This window comes from Nelusetta ayraudi, unplaced genomic scaffold, assembly GCF_046127955.1.
Source record: "Nelusetta ayraudi isolate G7.1 ecotype Tasmania unplaced genomic scaffold, CSIRO-AGI_Nayr_v1 ptg000151l, whole genome shotgun sequence".
Lineage (NCBI taxonomy): Eukaryota > Metazoa > Chordata > Actinopteri > Tetraodontiformes > Monacanthidae > Nelusetta > Nelusetta ayraudi.
Window position 1 is genome coordinate 2,532,906 of NW_027466201.1, and position 21,549 is coordinate 2,554,454.

Below are 21,549 nucleotides of genomic sequence, written 5' to 3' on the forward strand. Positions count from 1 at the left end.
GGACAAAGGCCCGTTAGGGATTTTCTTAACCCCGATTCGGGCGTGCAAACACTTCAGAAACACGGCCCGTTTCAATCCATCAGCGTGTTTTGGTTTTTTATGCCCTGCGCATTTTCTAGCGCAAGCAAGCGTCACATCATAATTTCTGTGAAATCAACCTCGGCGGGCGGAGGGCCGGATTTCAGTTTGTATAACGTAAAAAGAAACAGAAAGAGCCAACAGAAACGAACGACGATCGAAATGAAGCGGCAGATTACAACAGTCATATTCAGCTTTATTCATTAATCACAGATTTATCAAAGTGTCTCCACCCGCGGCCCAAAACATGATAATAAACACCGGAGTCAGACCAAACGTCTGTGGGCTTGGGAATAAATAATGGGAATGACCCGAGACATCAGCAGCTGCTAAAGTGTTTGGCCAATGCGGACAAATGTGTATGAAAGAGAGCCCTGTGCTATAGGAAATAAATACAGACACAGTTAGGTTTGAGTGCAAACCTCACGTCAGAAGCTTCATAGCGGCAAAATGTAAATGTCTGCTTTCAAAGGGGTGAATTGTGGCGCGCGCGTGATTTATGTTGCGCTCCGCTTCTTTTTGTCTGCGTCTGTTCATGCGATCCTGACATTTGCTCAACCTCCGAATCCTGCATCTCTAAGGTGAAAAGCGGTAGAAAAACATCTGCAACATCTGACCTGTTTTGTTTTTTTGTTTTTTTTTTATGAAAGAAAAAATGTTGGTTTTTCATGAAAAAAAAAAAAAAAAAAAAAAAAGCCACTGAGGAAGACTCGAAAGAGAAAGTCACAGTTGGGTTGAAAATCAGGGGGGGTGGGAGGGAGGGTGCTTATATGCAAATGGTTACGCTCTCCTCATTCCGATTGGTCCGTCTGGCCGCTACTTGGCCAACCGCCTCGCCACGTCTTTGTAGGCCAGCTCAATCTCGGAGTCGGCGGCGCAGGTGTTGGTGAACTCGTCCCGAGCGTAGGCGCTCTTCAGGTAGCGCCACACGCCCGTCATGTCTGAGGGGATGTCGTAGTTGCGGTACTTCTTAGCCACCACCTGGGAGAGGAGGGCGAGGTGTGACTTCCAGCTGAAGTATGTTGCTGTCTTGTCTGACATTCAATCAAGACACTCAAGCAGATGTGCTATTTTATTCCAGCTGTTATCAATCAGATTTTTATTTAGCTGTGGGACATTTCATGCTAAGCTAAAAACAGGCACTGTGGATAGCGTATTGCCATTGACATGATGCATGCTAAAAAAAAAAACCTTTTCAATTTTTATCATTTGAAATCTTAAACACGTCAGAACAATAACAGAATTACAATGAAATTGTAATATACACATTGTTAGCCTAATAGCATAGCTGCCTAAGTCATATTTGAACGTTTTTGGAAAACAAGAAAAAACACATTTTTTAGCAGAGACATTGGAAAAGTTAGGCAGATATCACAATTTGGCCAAATAATTACTTAGGCAATTATGCTATTAGGCTAACGATATAGATTTAGATATAGATATAGATATAGATATAGGAATATAATATTGAAGATGAATCTTTTTGGGGAAATTATGCAGTATTAAATTGTGGTTGTTTTTGTTGTTGTCATAAGTCACTTGTAGATTGTATAGTAGTGGCATAAAATAGTGTAATTGTAAGGTAATAAGAAATACAAATAAATAAATGTAATAATAATGTTAGATGAAAATATGAACATTCATTAAAGACTCAAAGAGATGTGTTGTAACTGGCTGTACCTTCACAATGTGCAGTTTTGGCAGCAGGTTGCAGTCTGCCAGGGTGAACGCGTTGCCATCCAGGAAGCTGCGGATGGAGAGCTTCTCGTCCTCCGTGCTGTCCGCGTCGATCTCGTCAGGCAGGGAGCTGTTCATGTAGTCGTCCAGCTTCTTCAGGGTTCTGGTCAAGCCCTTTTCTAAAACTAAACACACACGCACGCTTACCAACACCGCCATGAAACGTGAGCAAGCGGCCTGACCTATGGGGCCAAGGCCTCACTAGGTGGCAGTGTAGCAGCAAAGAGAACCCCCCTGGTCAGAGCGGGTTCCAAACACTGGCTTATGCTACGACCTAGTGGAGGAACATAAAAATGGCTTTGCTTTTTTTTTTTCCCCCTTCAGCGTCTGAGAGTGTAAAAGGGCAAAAAGCGCTCAGCCCACCGGAGTTGGCCTCTGGCTTGGTGTTCTTGATGTAGGCTGAGAACTTGGCGAAGATGTCATTTCCAGCTGTGTTTGATTCTCTCTGCTTGGCGGCCAGTTTGGGATACCTGAGCAGACGGGCGGCGGGGAGGAGGGAGGGAGAGAGAGAGAGAGAGAGAGAGAGAGAGTGAAAAAGAGAGAGTGAGGCAGTCAGACGGACCCATCTGGATAGCATTAACACCTGGACTGCTGTTCGGCTCGCACTGAAAGCATGTTACACACACTCTGAGGAAGGCCGGGCCAGCCGCCCGCACACAGCCGAGGTCCCCCGTTTATAATGTGAAAGAAAAAACTTTGCAGGCAATAAAAGAAAGATTTAGTTAATCTCCAGTTTTCTCTCCAATGACTCTGGTTTGGGTTTTTATTTCTTCTCCTCGTGGAAAAACAACAATACCGCTACAACCCAGTAAACCTGTCTCAATTATGCTAAAGCTACATTGCCTTTTTTCACATATCCAACATGCAAAAAACGTCACATGTTCATTCACAAGAGATATAAAAAAAAAACACGCTAATACCCTCCTTCACACTTGCACACATTGCTTTTCTTCTTCTTTGGTGTCATAAATCCAGCCTCTAAGTGCGCGTCTGAAGTCAGAGATATAATCTGATACCCAACACTACCAGCCGTAAAACTTTCCCACCCGCCCCGACTTACTTTGGAGGACAGAGCGTTTCCTCCAGGAACTCCTCAATCTTGTTGATATCGGTCTTCACCTCCCCGTTGAAGGTCAGGAAGGGGGGGTGCGTTCCTGGAGCCAGGTTGTGCAGATCTGCTGGTTTCCTGTAGCGGATACGGAGAGAGCAGTGGGGGGGAAATAATAGTCAGGAGCGCTGAGGGCATGCAGGTGGAAGAAGCCCCGGAGGCGGCCACAAAATAGCAGCAATAATTTGTGGCCTCTAATTAATCACTTTCTCTCCACAAATTAAGAGATTGTGGCCACAATTGCTAGTTTTGTGGGCAGACGTTTCTCCTTCCCCCCCACCCCCCTCAGCTACACCCACAGAGCTCCACACAGGTGTGATTTTGATCTTCCTGTTTTTCCAACCTTTTCAGATCGACGGTGGTGACGTTGAAAACGACCCCTTTGAGCCACAGGATCATGAAGAGGCGCTGAGAGAAGGGGCAGTTGCCGATGCTCTCCCCATCGTTGCCTGCCTGAAAGCAAACAACATGAAGAAAAGTGAGCCAAGCCCCAACAACTGTTCATCGTTCCATCTGGCCGACCTCCAGTAAAAAGTGTTTTCAGTCATTCTCAGAAATGCAATCAACTCAAAACCAAGAAGCAACCGCTGCAAGTGTCCACAAAAGCTTAAGAGAAACAAACAGGAAGTAATTGCAAGCCTAGCTAGGCTAACACGCGAATGTGATTTGCACGCTTGTGTTTTGAGAGGTGTCGCTCCCAACGCCAAAAGAAAACCATGGAATCAAACCCAAAATCCAAAAGTAAAAACAGTCGAACATAAATCATTTCTCATGTTTTAATGGTTTAGTAAAGGTGTATATCACTGACTCCAGCTTTTCCAAATGCCTCAGAGACCCACAGCATTTGCCAAGCGGGGATAAAGCACAGAAACTTTCCCAACCTGCTGCGAGACACACAATCACATCCCGTGCCTGCCACACGGGGACGTACACCACTCTGAGATCATGTGTCGACACGGACGGACTTTCAGCCGAGCTCGTGAGCTCCGTCACCTGAGCCCCCGACGCAGCTGAATTATACATAGTGATTCCATCACCCGGTTCACTGGCCGGCAGGGCTGAGCAGTGGGTCAGAGCGGCAGACGCAGAGAAAACCCACACACTCGCCGGGGAAATGAGTTCACTGGCCCCGAGGTCGCCGGGGTGAGCTCAGATTTGGCAGCTGACACAGTTCAGGGTGGTGCGGGTTTTTAGGGAAGGATTTTTAAAACAGTCTGGAACTTGCAGTGGGAAAGACATAATGTTTGCTTCTACTGACAACTGATACAAAGTTGCAGTGTTATGAACATATGATGAAAAGCCAACATGCCAGATAATTTCACTATTCTCTGTCATCGATTTTGTGCTGCATGTTAACCAAAACAGACAGGCTACAGTGTAGCAGCACTGAACCTCCACTGAGCAAACACGGATATGACAGTTCCATCACTGTTCCATGGACAATCGCAGTAGGTTCCTAATATTGCATTTTACAAAGGAGGATGCTGAAATTCACTTGAAAAAAATAATATGATCGCACAGGGCTGAGTCACTTTGTGAAGTCACTTTCTACTCTTGATGTCATCACTCATACAGTACATTGCAACAATAGAAGTGAAATCAACTCAGCTCAGCTGAATTGAATTGATGTTGCTGCCAGTCTAGTCAGCTTTTTTTATTACATGCCACAAGTTATTTTTGTTGTATGCCACAGGTTATAGGTTATCCATAATATAAGTATTATTATTAATAGTGGTAATATTAGTATTACGATCGTATTGCATAATTGGAGTACTTCTATTAAGAAAAAAATGCAGTGCAAAAGACAAAGAAAGGCATTTTCTACAAAAAAAAAAAAGAAACCAAATAAAAGTGCAGATTAAGACCAGAATGTCACGAGTAATGTAACACGAGATAAAGAATAAAAACATTTAGAAAAATGAAATAAACAAAAAGAACAAGCATGACAACAAAGACCTGCATTCTGAGCAGCCGTTAAAAGCTCATGAGCCGGATGTATTAAAACCGTTTAACAGGGGAGCCGTCGTGAACATCTGCGACGGATCAGAGTACGTGAGCCTTTGAAATAAGGGGCAAAGTGGCACCGCCGCTCCCAGCAAAGACCAGAACGCAGAGCTGTCAGTGCAAAAGTAGCTGAGCCGACTGTATGCGCGCCAGCCATTGACGCCGGCCGCTGTCACGCTGCCTGAGCGCACGTGACGCCTCTGTCTGTGCATTGTTGCGGTTGTTGAGGCTCGGCGGCACAGCGGCGACACAATGCACAGCCGCTGATAATGGCCAATGGACATCTAGAACATGGGGAGGTGACGGACAAAAGCTGAGAGCACTCACATCACTGTGTGCAAAACATTCTGTTTTATATATTTTGTGTCATTGTTATATTTTAAGACACCCAGTAAGTAGAACCATGTGCTCGTGTGTTATGCCCTCTTTTGTGCCTATAACCATATACAGATACACGTTTTCATGGCTAACCACAACCCTAAACCTAACCATAACCCCTACCTGCTTAAACCCTAACCCTAATCATAACCCTTACCCCCTTACCCTAACCCCTCTTACCTAACCCTAACCCTCTTACAGCAACCCTGACCCTTACCCCTAACTCTCTTACCTTAACGCTAACCCTCTTACAGCAACCATGACCCTTACCCCTAACCCTCTTACCTTAACGCTAACCCTCTTAGCCTGATCCTAACCCTCTTACAATAACCCTATCCTTACCCGCGTCCTCCAACCCCTAACCCTCTTACCTTAACCCTAACCCCCTTACCCTAACCCCTTTACCATAGCCCTACCCTTACCCCCTTACCTTAACCCTACCCTTACCCCCTTACCCTAAGCTCTAACCCTCTTGCCCTAACCCTAACTCTACTAAGCCTAACCTATTGTGTGGGATTTAGCAGCATCTAATTGTAAATGGTACATGGATACACTTTTTATGGAAACATCAATGCTTATTTAAAACACATTATCAATATGATGAAGTGTTTAAACTAGAACACAAATAGTCCACACCACCACAACATGGATAAATATGCCATAGATTTTACAAGAAAGGCAAGGGTAGCTACTAGGAATTGACTGGACTTTGTTTTGAAAGTTTCACAGCAAAACCTCAGTCAAAATTCATTTGCTAACAGTGTTTTGTTTTTGTTTTTTTTTGTGCATTGATTGGAATTAGCATTGCTGTGAATGAGCAGGGCTGAAGTAAAAATTGATGAGAGTGAACTTGCAGTAGCCCCCCCCTGCAGTTAGGAGGTGTTTTATTTGAGCTGAAGCAGCTTTTTTAACCAGCTAATTGCAGCCAGGCAGCGGGACGCTCCTCCACCTGCCCCAGGTAGCATCCACCTCTGTCAGTCCCCACAGGACCCACGGTGCGTTGAACACTGGAGAACAAAACATCGCGCCTGTGTTTGCTAATGGCAGCCGTCACGGACGTAGAGAAAAAAGAAGGGGGGGGCGGGGGGGGGGGGGGTTAATGGATTCCCGCACTGTGCTGCTGAATGCTACCTTCAGTTCAGTCGCACAATGGCGCCTTTCCTCTGGAAAATGTTTGTGTTTTGAATATGCAGCATAGGTGAGCGCATGTCAGGCACACAGCGGCGGTATCGCTGTCACGGCGACCCCAGGGTCAGCATCCCGGGGAGTGTGCCGCTGTAACCCTACCTCTGCTATTGAGTTACTGCTCTCCACCAGGCACAGTAAAGCCCAGCTAAGCGAATTTCTTGCGTCTATATCTTCCATCAAAACTCTTATTCCTAACAATCTATGTGTGCATTTCTTACCTTCACAAAAAGTTCAATCTCAGGGTCTCTGTCCTGGCCAACTTTTGTGGACATGGCGCCTGGTTCTCCTTTTGCTTTTCTTTGATTATTTTTTTTTTTTCGTAACTAAAGGTCCTTTTTCTTATTCTTGGAGGGGCTACATCCTCCGGAATAGGGTGGGGCAGGATTTTGAAAAAACAAAATAATCCGGAAGTCTTCTATGAGATTATCCTCTTATCTCTGTCCCTTGCTGAGACCTCCTTCACCTTTCTCCTCCTCCTCCTCCTCCTCCTCCTCCTCCACTTCCTCCTCTGTTCCTCCGAGGCTTTCCCTGTGTCCAGTTTAGGCAAGGCTGAGAATGGGTCCAGGTGGCAGGTAGAGCCCTGCGCTCTGATTTGGACGCAGATGGAGAGCAGAGCTCCCTCTGACCGACACACACAGGAGAACAGGTGTCAGCTGGAGCGGGGCATGGGGGGGTGGAGCTCCATCCCTCTCTTGCCATCAGCACTGCTACCCAACAGCCTGCTCTCTCTCTCTCTCTCGCTCTCGCTCTCGCTCTCGCTCTCTCTCTCTCTCTCTCTCTCTCTCTCTCTCACGCGTCAGCACGTCACACTATTTGTTGTGTCACTTTGCATTATTCCGAGAGCAGCGGCGGCTATATTTGATAAACTTTCGTGTTTTTGGACGTGCTGGGCTTCATTTGATCACCCTCCGGAGATCGAAGAAGATCCCTGGGTGAATTATTCATTCAAGTCATCAGTTTAAAGTCAGTGTTTGGCATTACATATGGAAAAAAGAGCATAAATAGGGCAGAGCAGGACTTGCCCTATATACGCCCAAAATGTACATCTGCACACACAAAATAAAATGAAAGAAAAAATTCATCATTAAAAATTTGTCATTAAAACTGTAATAGCTCTGAATAGATGTCCAATTAAAAAAAAACTCTATTGCCAGGGTAATGAATGTGTAATAGGTGATTATTTAAAAATAAAAAATAAATGGCTTACAGCCGCAGCCATATCTACTGTATATTATTTATGGAATAGCTCCCTCTACAGGTTGACAAACGAGCTAGCGGCTCAAACCCTCATTCTGGTAGTATTTGGGGTTTTTCCCCCCCATCTATGGCCGAATCCTGATGGGACCATTACAGGTTAAGAAGAGGCTTCCTTCCCTGAGACGTAATAAATCTGAAATCACTAACCAGGACAGCTAATCATTTACCAAGTCATCAAACAGTGACAGTTTAGATTTTTTTTTTTTTTCAGTCACAGATGGAGCCCAGTGTTTAGGGTCGGCCATTGTGTCGACGCACAGTCGCAAAATGTGACGACCCCAATGTCTTGACATTATCTGCGGCGTTGGAACATTCCGCAGTGACCTGGTCTTATCGCAGACGGAGGGGAGGAGCTACCGAGGCCTCTCAGCAGATCCCCTGACCTTCCTCGCTACTTTTATGGGGCAGCTCGGTCCGCTTTATAGCCATGAGTTCAGCTCGAACTGTTGGGAAATCAACCAAAGGCTGGAGTGGATGTGTTGTCCCCTGCCAAGGAGAACCACGCTCCTTCACGACAGTGATGTAATAACACGATAGCATATCTGAACGTGTCCTTTCGTACTTTAAAGGTTCCAGATGATACGGAATTTACTATCCTAAGTGTTTTCTATCAACAGTCAATGCATCTGGCCTGTGGATGAACCCCATTTAGAAATAATAATTAGAAATAACTTTTACTTTACTTGCTGATTGCTGCTTTTCAGAAAATGTGTGTTAGAACACAAAGTTTTGGATTTTAGTACTTTGTGATGACACAAAGGTGCTGATACTTGTTTCAGTCCTCTTGCAAACTTGTGAAAAGTCCAACAAAGCATCACTTATGCAAGAGGCTATAAACCGGGGGCTAAATAAAGTGTTTTCTGGACATCTGTGAAGTTCTGTTTTTCAGATAAGGATTAGGATTAATTTCACCTGGTGGGGAGAAAAGGAAAGGTACAATGGGTATAATACTGGTCCTTTAAATGTGTTATTAAAGTCTTGCTGTTTCTGTTACTACTGCATTTATTTATCATGAAGACACTGGATGAAATCAAAGTACATTCAGATTTTTTTTTTGTTCCTTGTTTTTCCTTCCAAATGTAAAAACATTGTGTAGACACGTTTTGTTTAGTTAAGGATATGGCTGACCGAATAAACTTGTTTTTGTAATGGCGCATTCATACAATCTAAATATTTCCACCAAAACCATCCGAGCTGAAATTGTTGGGGAGGTTGTTTTGTTTTGTCTCGATTTATTGGTCCGGTCTTGATCAGAAACATCTGTCATTTTCCAACCTACGGTCTTTGCTAATATGCTACTTCAGCACATGGACCCTACTTTTTCCTACTCACGAGGCCTTTGATTTACGAGAGCGTGTTCAGCGCAGCCCTCAGCTTGTCAATCTCAGTTGCCCAATCGAGGGAAAAAAAAAAAAGGTGACCCCTGCGTGTACTGATAGCGCAACTCACGGAGCGGCTCGATCAGAAAGGCAGAAAAAACACACACTCGAGCACAATTCAGATTTGCTCAGGCATGGAGCTCAGCCCCCGTTTCTATGGCGGTACAGTAAACAAGTTAATTATTACATCTGGGCTGCCCCAGGCCCGCAGCCGCAGGGACAAAGACATAACCGCCGCTTTGGCAAGACTGGAATCAATTGTTCATCTCATCTATTTTCAGGGATAACCTGTAGTTTTACTCGCCACGCCTTCAACTTGTTCCTAAGCTTAAATCAATTATCTTGTCTTATCTCTCTCGAAATATCTTCTTTCATGTCAACATCGACGTGCACTCTGGAAATAATGCAGTAATGACGCAACTCTGCGACTGAGTTTTAGCCACGGTGTCGACGTATCGCTTTAATTTTTGATTTATTGTGGCTCCACGTTTGATTGCCGTGACACACTGGTGGCACACTGGCATCAGACCAGGTTGCTGATAAAACCTCCTATCTCGGCCACGCGTGATGCCAGACATAAACAATTTGCTGCCCTGTGGTGAGAATTAGTATTGTGAAAATTGAAGGTTGAATTGAATTGAATTGAATTGAAAATTGTGAAAATGATTTTGAAAGTGTTTTTACGTCTATCTTGATCTGGCTCATGACAGTAGACAACCGAGGGCAAATCAATGTCAAAGTTAATCGTGATCTCACATCCTGTTTTATATACAGCTGCTGTGATGTCAAGGTAAATATCGCAAAACCACCGAGCCGACTCGTGTTCGACGCTACTGCAGAACATGGCCACCTGCTTTTAGCTGACCCACCCCGTGTGTAAATATATTATACCCATTGTAACCTGGAAACCACTGGAAACAGAGCTGTGTATGTTCACTTTCACCGGCTTTAAATGGAGTAAAGCCGCACTGGCTCTACCTGCCGACCAACTCGTAAAGTCTCACCTTGACAAACAGAGAGATCTCAGGGTGGCCGGGGTCCGGAGGCGCCGCGCTGCTCTCATCCAGAGTCACGTTCTCCAGAGTTTGCAGGCTGTGCTCCACAGCGGCGGCGGCGGCGGCCTGCTCCTCCTGCTGCTCCTCGTGGTGGTCGGAGGAGGAGGAGGATGAGGCCGAGGAGGCAGAGGAGCGCCTGGATCCGCTGTGCGCCTCACCGGTCGCCTCCTCCTCATCCTCCACTACCTCCGTCACCTCCACTACCTTCGTCATCTCCACGACCTTCACCACCTCCGTCACCTCCACGACCTCTGTCACCTCCACTACCTTCACCACCTCCGTCACCTCTGTCACCTCCACCACCTCCGTCACCTCCAGCACCTCCGCTTTCTCCTCCTCGTCATCGCTGGATGAAGATGAGCTGCCGTCGCCACCTTCCTCCCCGTCTCTTACGTCCATGTAGGCCGGGGAGCTGCGCTCGTCCTCGGCAGGGGCGTGCACCTGCACCTCGCTGTGCACCTGCACCTGCACCTGCACCTCCTCATGTTTCGGCTCCGGGCTGTCGGACCTGTCGCTGCGATCTTCGCGCACGTTTTTTTCCTCCACGATGTCGCTGATGTTGTCCATGTTTACTTCAGAGGGGGGTTTTCTCAGCAGAGTCAGCTGGTTGAAGTGCAGCGGGAAGCGGTCAAAGTGGCGTCAGCACAGTCCGCCTGCCTCTGACTGACTGGCTGAGTGGGTGAGCACTTGGGCAAATTCCAGCGATAACTCATAAAGGACCTTTGATCCTTCAAGTTAACTGGTGATTTATGTTAAATACCCTCAAGGACGCATTGACACTGAAGGGGAAGTGATTTTTTTTTTTTTTTTGGCTTAGCTTTAAAAAACTAGAACCATTTTAATAATCTTTTTGGTTTTGTTTTGTTTTTCTGCTGCATTGTGTGTTATTACGCAATGTTGAAGTAACCCAGGCAGTCACGGGAAAACAGACAATTTCCGTTCTTTAGTACTGGTGTGCTATTACTCGACAAAAATGGCTTTATGACTTCAGATTTATAGGGATGTGTTAATTTTTAGTTAAAACCGTATAGGCATGTGGATTATTGGTACAATTTGACGTATTTGCCTTGTATTCAGAGAAGAAGAATGAAGTGAGAAAGAAGAATAATCCTATTAACACTCATAATCAGAATTTAATTTCAATGTCATTTACATTTTTTAAAGGACACATAGTTATATGATTATATTTAAGGACACACAATATTTTTTGGGGGAAAAGTCCCATTTTTACAGAATGGCCACCTTTAACCGTCCAGCAGCACCTGATGAATCAGCTCTCTCATTTCATATTTAAAGAGCACTGACGCTTATATTCTAAATTTTACTGAACCAATTAAAAGCAGCAAATTTCGACAGAAAGGAAGAAGAAAGAAAATTACACAACAGCTTATTTCTCACAGAAGTCCCTTTAATCTCAGAAGACTGATTGCATCAACATGGCAAAGATATTTCAGTTTCAAAATCACATTAAAATGCACATATTTCAAATCCAAGTCAATAACATACGGAAATAAATCTAATCAAGTCGTTTCTTTTCTTTTTTTAACATTTCTATAATACCTTAAATATATGGTTATTTTCATTCAACCTTCAACAATTCAAGGGGAAGAGTGATCAGAAAAATTTAAGATTACAATAAATTGAAAGTTTATAATTTATTGAATTTAACATTTGTACAAAGCATATATCACAGTGATGTCTGTCACGTTTTGTGGACAGTGTATAAGTCAGTGCATCCAAAAGCATAAAGATTTATCTGAAAATAAGATTAGAATAACTATTGTTTATGCAGATTTGGTGTAATTTCTTTATAGGATTCAGCTAATTAAAAACATTTTGGTAAGAGGCACCTCATGTATTTTGTTTTCCTGCCTGAAATACCAACTGCAGACGCATTAGGAAGTGCAAATCACACATGATCTGAAAAGCCTTTCGCCGCTGCCCCTTTGTGTCATATATCATTCATTAGTTTCTCTATAGTGCAAGTCAGGGGGACAGTTCTTTGCTGTGACGAAATAGTCTTCTCGAACAAACAGTAACAACAATCCCTTAAAGTTCCTAAGAAGAAATACTGGCCAATAGCAATTGCACTTCACATTTCACAACTATTATGACTACAGATCATGGCATTGACAGTCAATATGTGAACGAGGAGGGAAGAGCACATTGATCTACATGTCATGACGCAAACATACAATGAACAAAACAGAATTAGACTGACCCTCAAAAAAACAGGGGTTGTTTTTTTTTCACACCTTTGGAGTTAAAAGGCAAATGGTAATGTCGCCACGAGGTTTAGAATGACCCACACGTAGGAGTGGTACCCTGGCACAGTGAGTGAAACATTAGCGGAGCATCTGCTTCCAAGTAACATTCAAAAATAGCCTCAGCCAATCAGCGAAAATACAAATGATGCAATAAACGACAGCGTCCGTGTTTCAGACTCGTCTCGGTTCTGTGCTTGGACTGCATGAGAAGTGTTTGTGCCAAACACGTCGGGATCAGCAACAGGAGCAGGAATCTACTACCTAGAGAGAAAGGGGACTGCAAACAGAGGGCTAAATCTGCTGGGGTATTTTTTTTTTGTTGGGGGGGCGGGGGGGTGATTAATCATACAAGGCTGCTCCAATGAAGTCTGGGTGAAAAAAATAAATAAATAAAAATCCCAGAAAAATTGTATCAGATGAGAACCTTAAGGTGCCAATATGCTTCAGCTAGCACAAATAAAACTCCCAACGTCATTCTCCACGACGACACAGCGAATCTCCAGTTTTAGCAGAGAGGTTTAACACAATCCTCCTCTCAGGCACTGTTCTGTGGTCCTGTGTGCAAATGAGTGCAATGCCTGTCAAAAAATAAAGGATTGTCTGAACGAGTGCATACTTTCGCCCGCGTCCGTCCCTAATTTGAACAATTATTGCCTTCCCCCCACCCCCGTGACACTGCCGGCCTTTTTCCACACACCTTAAGAAACACTTTCAACAAGCATACTGACACCTGCATGCATTTCACCACCGAATGGTTCGCGCCCCTTCGGCACCGCACGTTGAAGTTACTACTACTACCGTTGTTTTGTTTTTGTTGTCGGTTTTGGGTTTTTTTCTTTTTCCTTCTACGTAGTCAGCGACGATGAAAAGGATGAGATGAATTTCACAATCAAAGCTGAGTTACACAAAGCCCACTGAATTCTAAAGAAAAACCTACGCCAGAAGCACTCCCTCCACATTTCCCAACACCCTTGAACTACCGGCGCGAAACCCTGTACACGACTGGGAGGTTTCATAAGAGCCAAGCGAATGGAAAAAATAAAAGCCGTCGTATAAGGGTGGTGTTAAGGGGCTGCTTCTGGATGGAGCAGACTAGCTTGGGGAGCAATACCTCCGCTTCTTTTCTCCGCTCCTTTTCTCCCGCTACAACTGCAGGTCATGCAGCAGGGGCTGCGACATTTCCCTGCTCCTGTGCCTCAGCGACGGCAGCTGCTTGAGGGTCACTTGTCTGACGAAGAACACCAGGAAGCCCAGGACCATTGCCACGCCGAGGAGCGAGCCCACGACGGCGGCGGAGGAGTTCTCCTCGGCCTTAGGGGCGACGCTGGGGCTCGGGGCCTGGGTCGGCTGCAGTGACAGCAGGTCCTGAACGTTCGAGAGGGAGCCGTTGTTTGGCAGCGGGGGCACAGCCAGGATGTAGCACAGGAGGGGGTAGAGGTCGATGGAGCGCATGGAGGTCTTGGTGTAGCGCTGGCGGAAGGCCGGTCCGCGGGCCAAGAAGATGGGCTGCATGCTCTTGAGGGTGTTGTTGTAGCCGTGGTTGCCCACTGCAGAGAGACAACCAGACATACGTTAGGACACGCCCCCTAGAGAGAGCTGCTGCTGGCGCTGCTGTTGCCAGTGTTGGGGAGTAACGAGCTTCTGAATGGTTCATCCATTCAATTGTCTCTCTCTGGAGCGTAGCCTGAGCGTTTATTCAACATTCAGAAAAGTAATCAAAACGTAATCAAGTGTAATTATTTACATTAATTTGATAAAGTAATTGGAATATTTCCAGTAAGGTAACTTATAATTGTGACCAATTACATTTGCAAAGTAATCTTCCCAACCATGGCCATTTTATTCCAGTGAAAATGAACAGTTCACCTTCACCTCAACTGCCCTTCGATCCTATCACAAACTAAACTGAGCGTGCAATGCAAGAACATGGTGAAACTTGTTTGTTTACCAAAATAAAACAAATCAACCAGGCTGCTTTAAAGCACGATCACACTCTGCTGAGACTGAAAACAACACCTTCCAAAATGGGCCCTGTCAACTGCAGCTGGCCCGTGTTGCCGTTACTGCTTGGCTGGTCAAGCATGTAAATATGCTCTTTATTATTGAACTACATGCGGTGCACCTATGACTTTTAATATGTGAAATCATCTCTGCAAAATTCTTTAGCATTCTTGTGGTGCTCTACGGCAGCAGCTTCCCCTCAAGCACCAGCACTCACCAGGTCACTTTACTGATTAACAAGTGGGGGATTAAGCAGTAGGACTATCAGATGTGGTCTTTAGCAGGGAAACAGGAAAGGAGTACTCTGCCCCCATCGGCACACACGGGCAGACAACGTTTAATCTCGAGCTTAAAAATACCTGGCTCCATTTGAAACACAGTAAGTGAGAAAAAACTAGCGCATTTTGGTAGCCGCTGCACGACAAACCTGCAAAACCCACACACCAACACCCCTGCTGTTTCCATGGGAAAATAAATCTGGCGTTCTTTGTTAATTACAGCTGGCATTACACGCACTGGATCTAGCTCAGTGAGTTAAACGTGTGTGTGTGTGGGGTGGGGGTGACTGTGATGCTATAAATAGAGAAGGCAGTAGCTGCTGTTCTGAACCCCCTGAGGAACAAGCGGAATACTGATGGTTCCTTTCAGTACGTACGCATGAACTGGCCAGTTCTGTTCTGCATGATGGTCCAGCCTTCCTTGGCCTCCAGGAGGATGGGCATGATCCTGGCGTTGTGTCGGTAATGGAAGTGGGCTGGGATGTCCTCTCTCTTGTACACGGCCATGTTTGGATTAGCGTCCTGCAGGTTATTGTACACCTCGTCAAACTTGCCTGCAGGACAGAGGTGTTCGACAGACAGGAAAATACGTATGAATTAGATTTTGAGATAAAGGCTGCGTTCAGACTGCAGGCGAATCTGATTCAAATCCGATTTTTAGAGCTGACTGTCCGCACTGTTTTTAGCTAGTGTCCAAATGGGATCTGGCTCTGTTCAGACGGGACCACATTATTGACCCATTTGACAGGTTGCTGTAAGTGTCCTGTGTTTGGAGCTGTTCTGACTGAGACGCATCTGTCCAAATGCGATTTGAAACTATGTCCCGACGGTGGTTTCAATCGGCTTTGCAAAAATCGGATTTTATGTGATTTGTGACTGTTCAGACTACAAAACAGCCATCCAGTTTCAATCTGGATGGGCTAAAAATCGGATTTTGGCTGGCAGTCTGAACAAGGCCAAAGAGTCAAAAACTTGTAAACAGTGGCTGTGGTGGGATGTTTGACAGTGATACCTTCTTTAGGCAGGATTCCCACCACTGGACTCTTGTCCACCCAGGTGTACAGGTCCCTGTCGACATACTGGTCCAGCTCTATGATTTGTTCGGCAGCGAGCTGAGCCATTCCGTGGTCACTGGTCACTATCAGGTTCACTTTCTCGTACAGCCCGGCTTTCTTCAGCTCGTTGACAAGGAAGCCGAGGTTCTCGTCGATCTCGGCGATGACCCGGTCCATTTTAGGGTTCTCTGGTCCCAGTTTGTGCCCGCTCTCGTCCGGCTCCTCCCAGTACAGAACGCCAAAATGCACCGATTCCTCCCCGGGTGCTGAGAACCACTCGATAATCCGCTCCACCCGGCTCTCGAAGGAGACGGAGGCGTTGTACAGGAGGTATTGGTTGGGGAAAACGCCGTGGATCTTCACGTCAGACCCCGGCCACATCGCCGCCCCGCTCCGCCCTCCGGTTCTCTGGATGGTCACCCAGAGCGGCTCCGCCTCCTCCCACCACTGCGACTCGTAAATACTGTCCGTCTCCATGGAGAAGGAACGGTTGAGGGCAGGGTCGTACATCTCGTTGGCCACGATGCCGTGCGTCTCCGCGTACAACCCGGTCACCAAGCTGTAGTGGTTGGGGAAGGTCTTGGTGATGTAAGTGTTCTCCACCTGCTTTACCATCACGCCGTCTTTCGCCACGGCGTCAAAGTTAGGCATGGGAACTCGGTTGATGTAATCCCAGCGGAAGCCGTCGAAAGACACGAGGAGCAGCTTGGACCTCTCCCTCAAACTGTGCTCCCTGGGTCCGTGTTGGTCAAGTCGATGCAGAGAGGCCAGAGGCAGCAGCAGAAGGGCCCAGAGACTGAACAGAGGACTGCAGCCTCCCACTCGCGATGAGCAGCTCAGCATCTTGCGTGAAGACAACCTGCAAACACACACACTGCGTTAATCAATACGTTTTAATCGGGAGAAGTGCCAGGACAACAGTCTAGCGTAGATAGTCAATCCTGAAAACATTAACAGGTTCGCAAGATTTTCAGCAATCAAGTTTTGCGGCAAACCAACGTTTGGGTTGTCTTTCCATTGTTTTGCCAGTGTGCTTGAATGTTAAAAAGCACAAGTTGCGCAAAACAGTAGCTTCATGGCAGTTAAAAAAATTCAATCAACAGTCATGTCTTGCCAATCACTCGGAATAAGTACCTTTTTAAGAGGTTTCAACAACAAAAACGTACAAAAACCCTCCAAAAATACTTACAATACACGTTCACTCCTAGACTTGACTCCAAACAATGAGCTGTCTCAGAGCACACAGTGACTCAGCACTCACAAGGCTGATGTGTTTATCAGAGCATGCAATTCAGAAGCAGTGTCTGTGGATTAACGCCACATTAATAATTCCACAATATGACCACAAAACCCCTCTCGGAGAACGCTAATGGCCTCATTATCCTCCGACTGCTGAGACGAGAAGGGTTAGATCACCCATAATTGAAATTTCACCTATTTACAACTCACTGCTATGAGGATCCTCTGACATCTTTTCACCCACTTCTTGACTTTTACACAGCACAAGCGACACCGCGCCAGAGTTTTGGACGAAATAACCGCTGTCACTTTCTAAATTAGACTTGCATTCATGTGAACTCTTGTGAAAATGGCAAGTTAGTTTATATGCTCCTGGAATAGGCATGCTAGGCTCCTGACAAGAGGCCACAGTAGATATTTTGGTTGATAATATTGTGGTGACGTTGCTGTTCGGAGATAGACTACAATGCCAAGTCTTCCAGATGTTTGTTTGTTTGTTTGTTTGTTTGTCCTCTTTATTTTTTTTTTTAACAAAGTGCCTTTGACAATTCATTTAAATATGGAGTATGTGCCTTTTTTATTATACGTTTGGACTGAATTTTTTTTATACACAGAAGGGGATCTTCAAACTTGAGCGTGTGATAGTTTTGTTACGATGCATGTGGTTTTTATTTTCATTCTTATACAGTCAAAATAATAAGATGCAGCCCATTTGAAAGGAGATCTGTTTAAAAGGCTGTGAATCCACATTGTTAGAAGCATGCTGTATTGATTAATTTAGTACATCCGGCTTTGTGAGACATGAGGAGCAGCAGTATGGGCCAGGAGAGCAGAGTGGTGTCACTGGAAATGTGGCTAATAATAATAATAATAATAATAATAATAATAGGAAGATTGCCTGGCATTTATTACTCAGATTCATGTGTAGTTATTGACAGTGACAGTGAGTTCCTCCTGTCAAGTCAAGCACACACAAAAAAAACGGACAGAAAACACACCACCAGAATACACCAGGAACCGAGCTACAGCCTGCAGGGCTAGCAGCTACACATCCGCCTGCAACAGCAACACACAAACAACAGCAGCATTTCTACATATACACGACAGACACATACGACAAAACATAAGGCATGCACGCATTTAAAAAATGCTACCAATGCGCTGTCAACAAGCTTACCTCCTTATCTGATCCTGCACTGGCTCGCCTTGCGCAGCGATCATTTAAAAAAAACAAAACAACGTACAAAGGAAGTCCCGCCCACTAACCTGATGCTGTTTTGAATATTCTTCGATTTTTATTTTTGTCACCTCCGTTGCTCTTTTTTTTTTTTAACAGACGGAAGCCAAACGAGGCGTGAAAGAAAAGCGGCTGCCCGGCTTCTCCCGGCGTCTGGCGGAGAGTTGCATCCCCGCAAATTCAGCGAATTCGGTGCGTGAGTTTCAATGACGTAATGCGCAAATGAGGAAGAACGGTGGGAGGGGTTTGGGGGGGGGGCGGGGATCAGACAGGTTGGTTGTGGGGAGGGTCAAGATGGGGTCTCCTGCGATATAAATACACACATATTATTATTCTTGACTGGTCGGGAAAGCAAGCCCTAAAATGAAGAGGGGGGGAAATGAACCCTTTGTCTCATCTTAGTTTGAGGAGGTCGTCGCCATAAAGACATGTAAGATGTCATGTGTACTCAAAATAACATCCTGGTCTAAAAATAGCGTTCGCCCTAGACATTTCTGCTCCAGTTCTGTCAACGACTTTTTCTTTCTTTTCTTTTTTTTTTTACTTCTTCTTCTTTTTTTTCTTTTTTTTTTTAGTATAATCGCATGTTGAAACGCAAGGAAATATTTTCCTCCCCACCTGCTATGACCGGCTTCATCCACGAGGTGTCAGTCGCGGTCTGTATGACAGCACCACATTTCAATGGCATCTCAACGTATTCTGTCACTTGCAAGCTCCATGATCCCAGCAAAGAGGCGGTTTAGTTTACTGGTGCTGTGGATGTTTAAAATGTGAAAAATGAAAGCTTGCGACGATGTTAAGGCCAAGTGAACATTTTTGACCAAACAACAGAAGCTACCAAAGACATCAAAGGGAAGACAATGTTTGGTTACTAAGGTACTAGCGTGGCAAGGTGAAGACATTTTCCCACAATCATTTTCAGCCCAGACTCAAGTAATACTGCCTTACATAATTATATGTAGGCCATGAATCTCCATAAAAAGAGCCTTCCGGCACTCACATTTTGATTTTGGGGGCATAAAAACGCACAAATCTGCTGATTTCTTTTCTTTTTTTTTCTTTTTTTTGGACCTTCTGCATATTCAGAAGGGGACAAAACAAGGGACTTGTTAGTCTGCAAGAATGAAACAAAAGCCTGACCGAAAAAAAAATAATCCTGAATCGAAGAAGAAAGCAGATTGGTAAGGTGTATTTTATATGACGGGTGACCCTAAAAGCCTTTTTTTTTGGTAAGACTATAAATTCTAAAATATTTTAATATGAATGAATATAAAGGAATTATCTATGGACCAACAGATTTTTTTATTTATTTATTTCAAGGTCTGATACAGAGCACTACAGTTCAACTGTATCTTAGCAACTTTAATATCTTGTGGCCTTTACTGCAGCAAGACAACACAGGAGGGTCCCGGAGCAATAAAACAGCATTTTTTTTTTATATTCCTTTTACAGGTATAACAAAAAATATCAACCAGGTATGAATTCAGAATTTTATTTTATTTTATTTTTATTTTTTTTTTGCAAAAGCTATCAAATAAGAATTAGACTACTTATTTACATCACATACCATTTATGAAATATAAATAAATGAAAGAGTAAAGTGATTCTGATCCTTGATACGAATTTTGAACAGAGACAGTTTGGAATAGTTCTTTTAGTGCATGTCCCTTTTGTACCCCTCTCCATATACACGTGTTGTACATGTTGCTCATTGTGTTTTCCACCACCAATTTAGCTGACGTTGTGGATCTACGTGGAAACAGTGGCGCAGCCATCAAGCACTACCTGCTCGTGTGTGTTCTGGGTGGACTTTTGAACAGTCGTATATTCACACCCGTGGCAACACGAAGGGGTTTTGTCGTGTTCTGTGTGCATTGTGCGAGTGCAGTAGCTCTTTCTCACTCTCTGACTGCTTTGACGCTTCAAGAATATCCAGGCAACATTTGATGGATTTAGCAGCACCGTGTTTTTGTGCGTTTAAAATGGACAAGCCATGAAATGTGCACCTGAACATGGAAGAACATACAAATGCAATATAAAAACATTGCAAGGTTGTAATAAAGAAAAATTTTGCTGACATCGATGATTACTGAACCAGGTATACAGTGAGATTAATGACCTGTTTGTTCTGTTCGTACTAACGTCAGTGTTGGCCAACATGTTTGGCCCAGCTCCTTGAGAAGAACCTCCTAGGCCTCGCTCACTTGTTGTCAGTGCACATGTGGCAAAGACCCTACCCTGAACCCTAAACCTAAGGCACACAAGTTTTACAGGAGCTTTAGTTCATTTGCCTATAGGTTACAAACACTGCAATTGTGTAACACGTTTCATCACTTTGTATTTTATTCAACATCCTCCACTAGGTTTTTAATATTAACAAAGATGTTAAGATAAGATGGTTTCACAGAATTCAAATCTTTGTGATGCTGTGAGGAGGCTCTAGGACAGGTATGGGCAAACTACGGCCCAGGGACCATATGCGACCCGTTAAGTTTTTAATCCGGACCGCCGAACGGTAATGATATTAATAGTAAGTAAGTCATAAAATAGCTGTATTTCATCCATCATTTCAGTGTTCAGAGTCATTTCAATGAACAACTAAACACTGTGGGGCTTCAAAGACATATTTTGTGGTAACTTTGTTTTTGTTAATTTTCAGTTGACATTAAAGCTACATATGTTTTCTACACATCCCTTAGACGTATTTATAGGCCCCTCTGTCAAATTTTAGAACCCAACATAGCCCACCAGTCAAAAAGTTTGCCCACCTGTGGTGTAGGTAGTGGAAATAGCCCCTCTGACTGGCTATTAAGTGAGAGACTCGTAATGCTAACGTTTACAATAGGTCTGTTGCCGCCCTAATGCATTCAAATGCATTTGTGTACCCAAAACTGCATACATCTCAATACAAAATGTCATGCCCTGGTTGACAAACACTGGCCTGTTGCAGCCACACAAACAGGATTAACCATTAACCAACATGGCCCCTTCTTTTAAATCAAATTGTGTTTCATTTATTGTTCCAAGTTTTTCTAGCACCATGCCTCAACAGGGTGCCTTTTGCAGTAATGGGGTACTGATGCAATGACTGGTCGACTCCCGCTCTTTATGAGACTGTAAGACACAAAGCACGTCAACCCTTTCTGGAGCTCGTCTATGAGCGCCACTGGGCCATTGTGCTCGTATTTTTTTCCTGGCCCATTGTGCTTTATTTACGACATTATCTCTGCGCTGTCTCCTTTCTCTTTCTCTCATCCTACATTACCCAGATCCACCGAGATCGGGCCT

The 21,549-nt window shown here is 44.6% G+C and overlaps 2 protein-coding genes across 6 annotated transcripts; both read right to left on the reverse strand.

Annotated features, from left to right (window-relative positions):
- Window positions 1-253: 253 nt before the first annotated feature.
- LOC142879890 (chloride intracellular channel protein 5-like) lies at window positions 254-10,856 on the reverse strand. 2 transcript variants are annotated; one of them, XM_076013435.1, is made up of 6 exons: window positions 10,134-10,856; window positions 3,267-3,376; window positions 2,876-3,001; window positions 2,179-2,285; window positions 1,759-1,940; window positions 254-1,059 (listed from the first exon to the last, which is right to left on the reverse strand). In XM_076013435.1, exons 1-6 carry the CDS (start codon window positions 10,749-10,751, stop codon window positions 895-897), a joined length of 1,308 nt encoding a protein of 435 aa, XP_075869550.1. In that variant the 5' UTR covers window positions 10,752-10,856; the 3' UTR covers window positions 254-894. The 2 variants fall into 2 exon arrangements, with proteins under 2 accessions (XP_075869550.1, XP_075869551.1); XM_076013436.1 differs by lacking the exon at window positions 10,134-10,856 and adding an exon at window positions 6,712-6,895.
- A 715-nt stretch (window positions 10,857-11,571) lies between these two features.
- Window positions 11,572-18,449, reverse strand: enpp5 (ectonucleotide pyrophosphatase/phosphodiesterase 5). 4 transcript variants are annotated; one of them, XM_076013432.1, is made up of 5 exons: window positions 18,202-18,449; window positions 15,743-16,644; window positions 15,108-15,284; window positions 13,563-13,998; window positions 11,572-12,712 (listed from the first exon to the last, which is right to left on the reverse strand). In XM_076013432.1, exons 1-4 carry the CDS (start codon window positions 18,243-18,245, stop codon window positions 13,595-13,597), a joined length of 1,527 nt encoding a protein of 508 aa, XP_075869547.1. In that variant the 5' UTR covers window positions 18,246-18,449; the 3' UTR covers window positions 11,572-12,712; window positions 13,563-13,594. The 4 variants fall into 4 exon arrangements, with proteins under 4 accessions (XP_075869547.1, XP_075869548.1, XP_075869549.1 ...); XM_076013433.1 differs by lacking the exon at window positions 11,572-12,712 and adding an exon at window positions 18,026-18,080 and having other exon boundaries at window positions 12,776-13,998; XM_076013434.1 differs by lacking the exon at window positions 11,572-12,712 and having other exon boundaries at window positions 12,776-13,998; window positions 18,291-18,449.
- Window positions 18,450-21,549: the final 3,100 nt, after the last annotated feature.

Coding starts and splice junctions, on each gene's coding strand:
- LOC142879890 (XM_076013435.1), bottom strand. CDS start 10,751: ATGGACAACATCAGCGACATCGTGGAGGAAAAAAACGTGCGCGAAGAT. Junction 3,002..3,266: donor ACCACCGTCGATCTGAAAAG/GTTGGAAAAACA, acceptor TATCCGCTACAG/GAAACCAGCAGATCTGCACA. Junction 1,941..2,178: donor CAAGCCAGAGGCCAACTCCG/GTGGGCTGAGCG, acceptor GTGTGTGTTTAG/TTTTAGAAAAGGGCTTGACC.
- enpp5 (XM_076013432.1), bottom strand. CDS start 18,245: ATGATCGCTGCGCAAGGCGAGCCAGTGCAGGATCAGATAAGGAG. Junction 16,645..18,201: donor GTGCAGGATCAGATAAGGAG/GTAAGCTTGTTG, acceptor GTGTGTTTGCAG/GTTGTCTTCACGCAAGATGC. Junction 13,999..15,107: donor CAGAACTGGCCAGTTCATGC/GTACGTACTGAA, acceptor GTCTCTCTGCAG/TGGGCAACCACGGCTACAAC.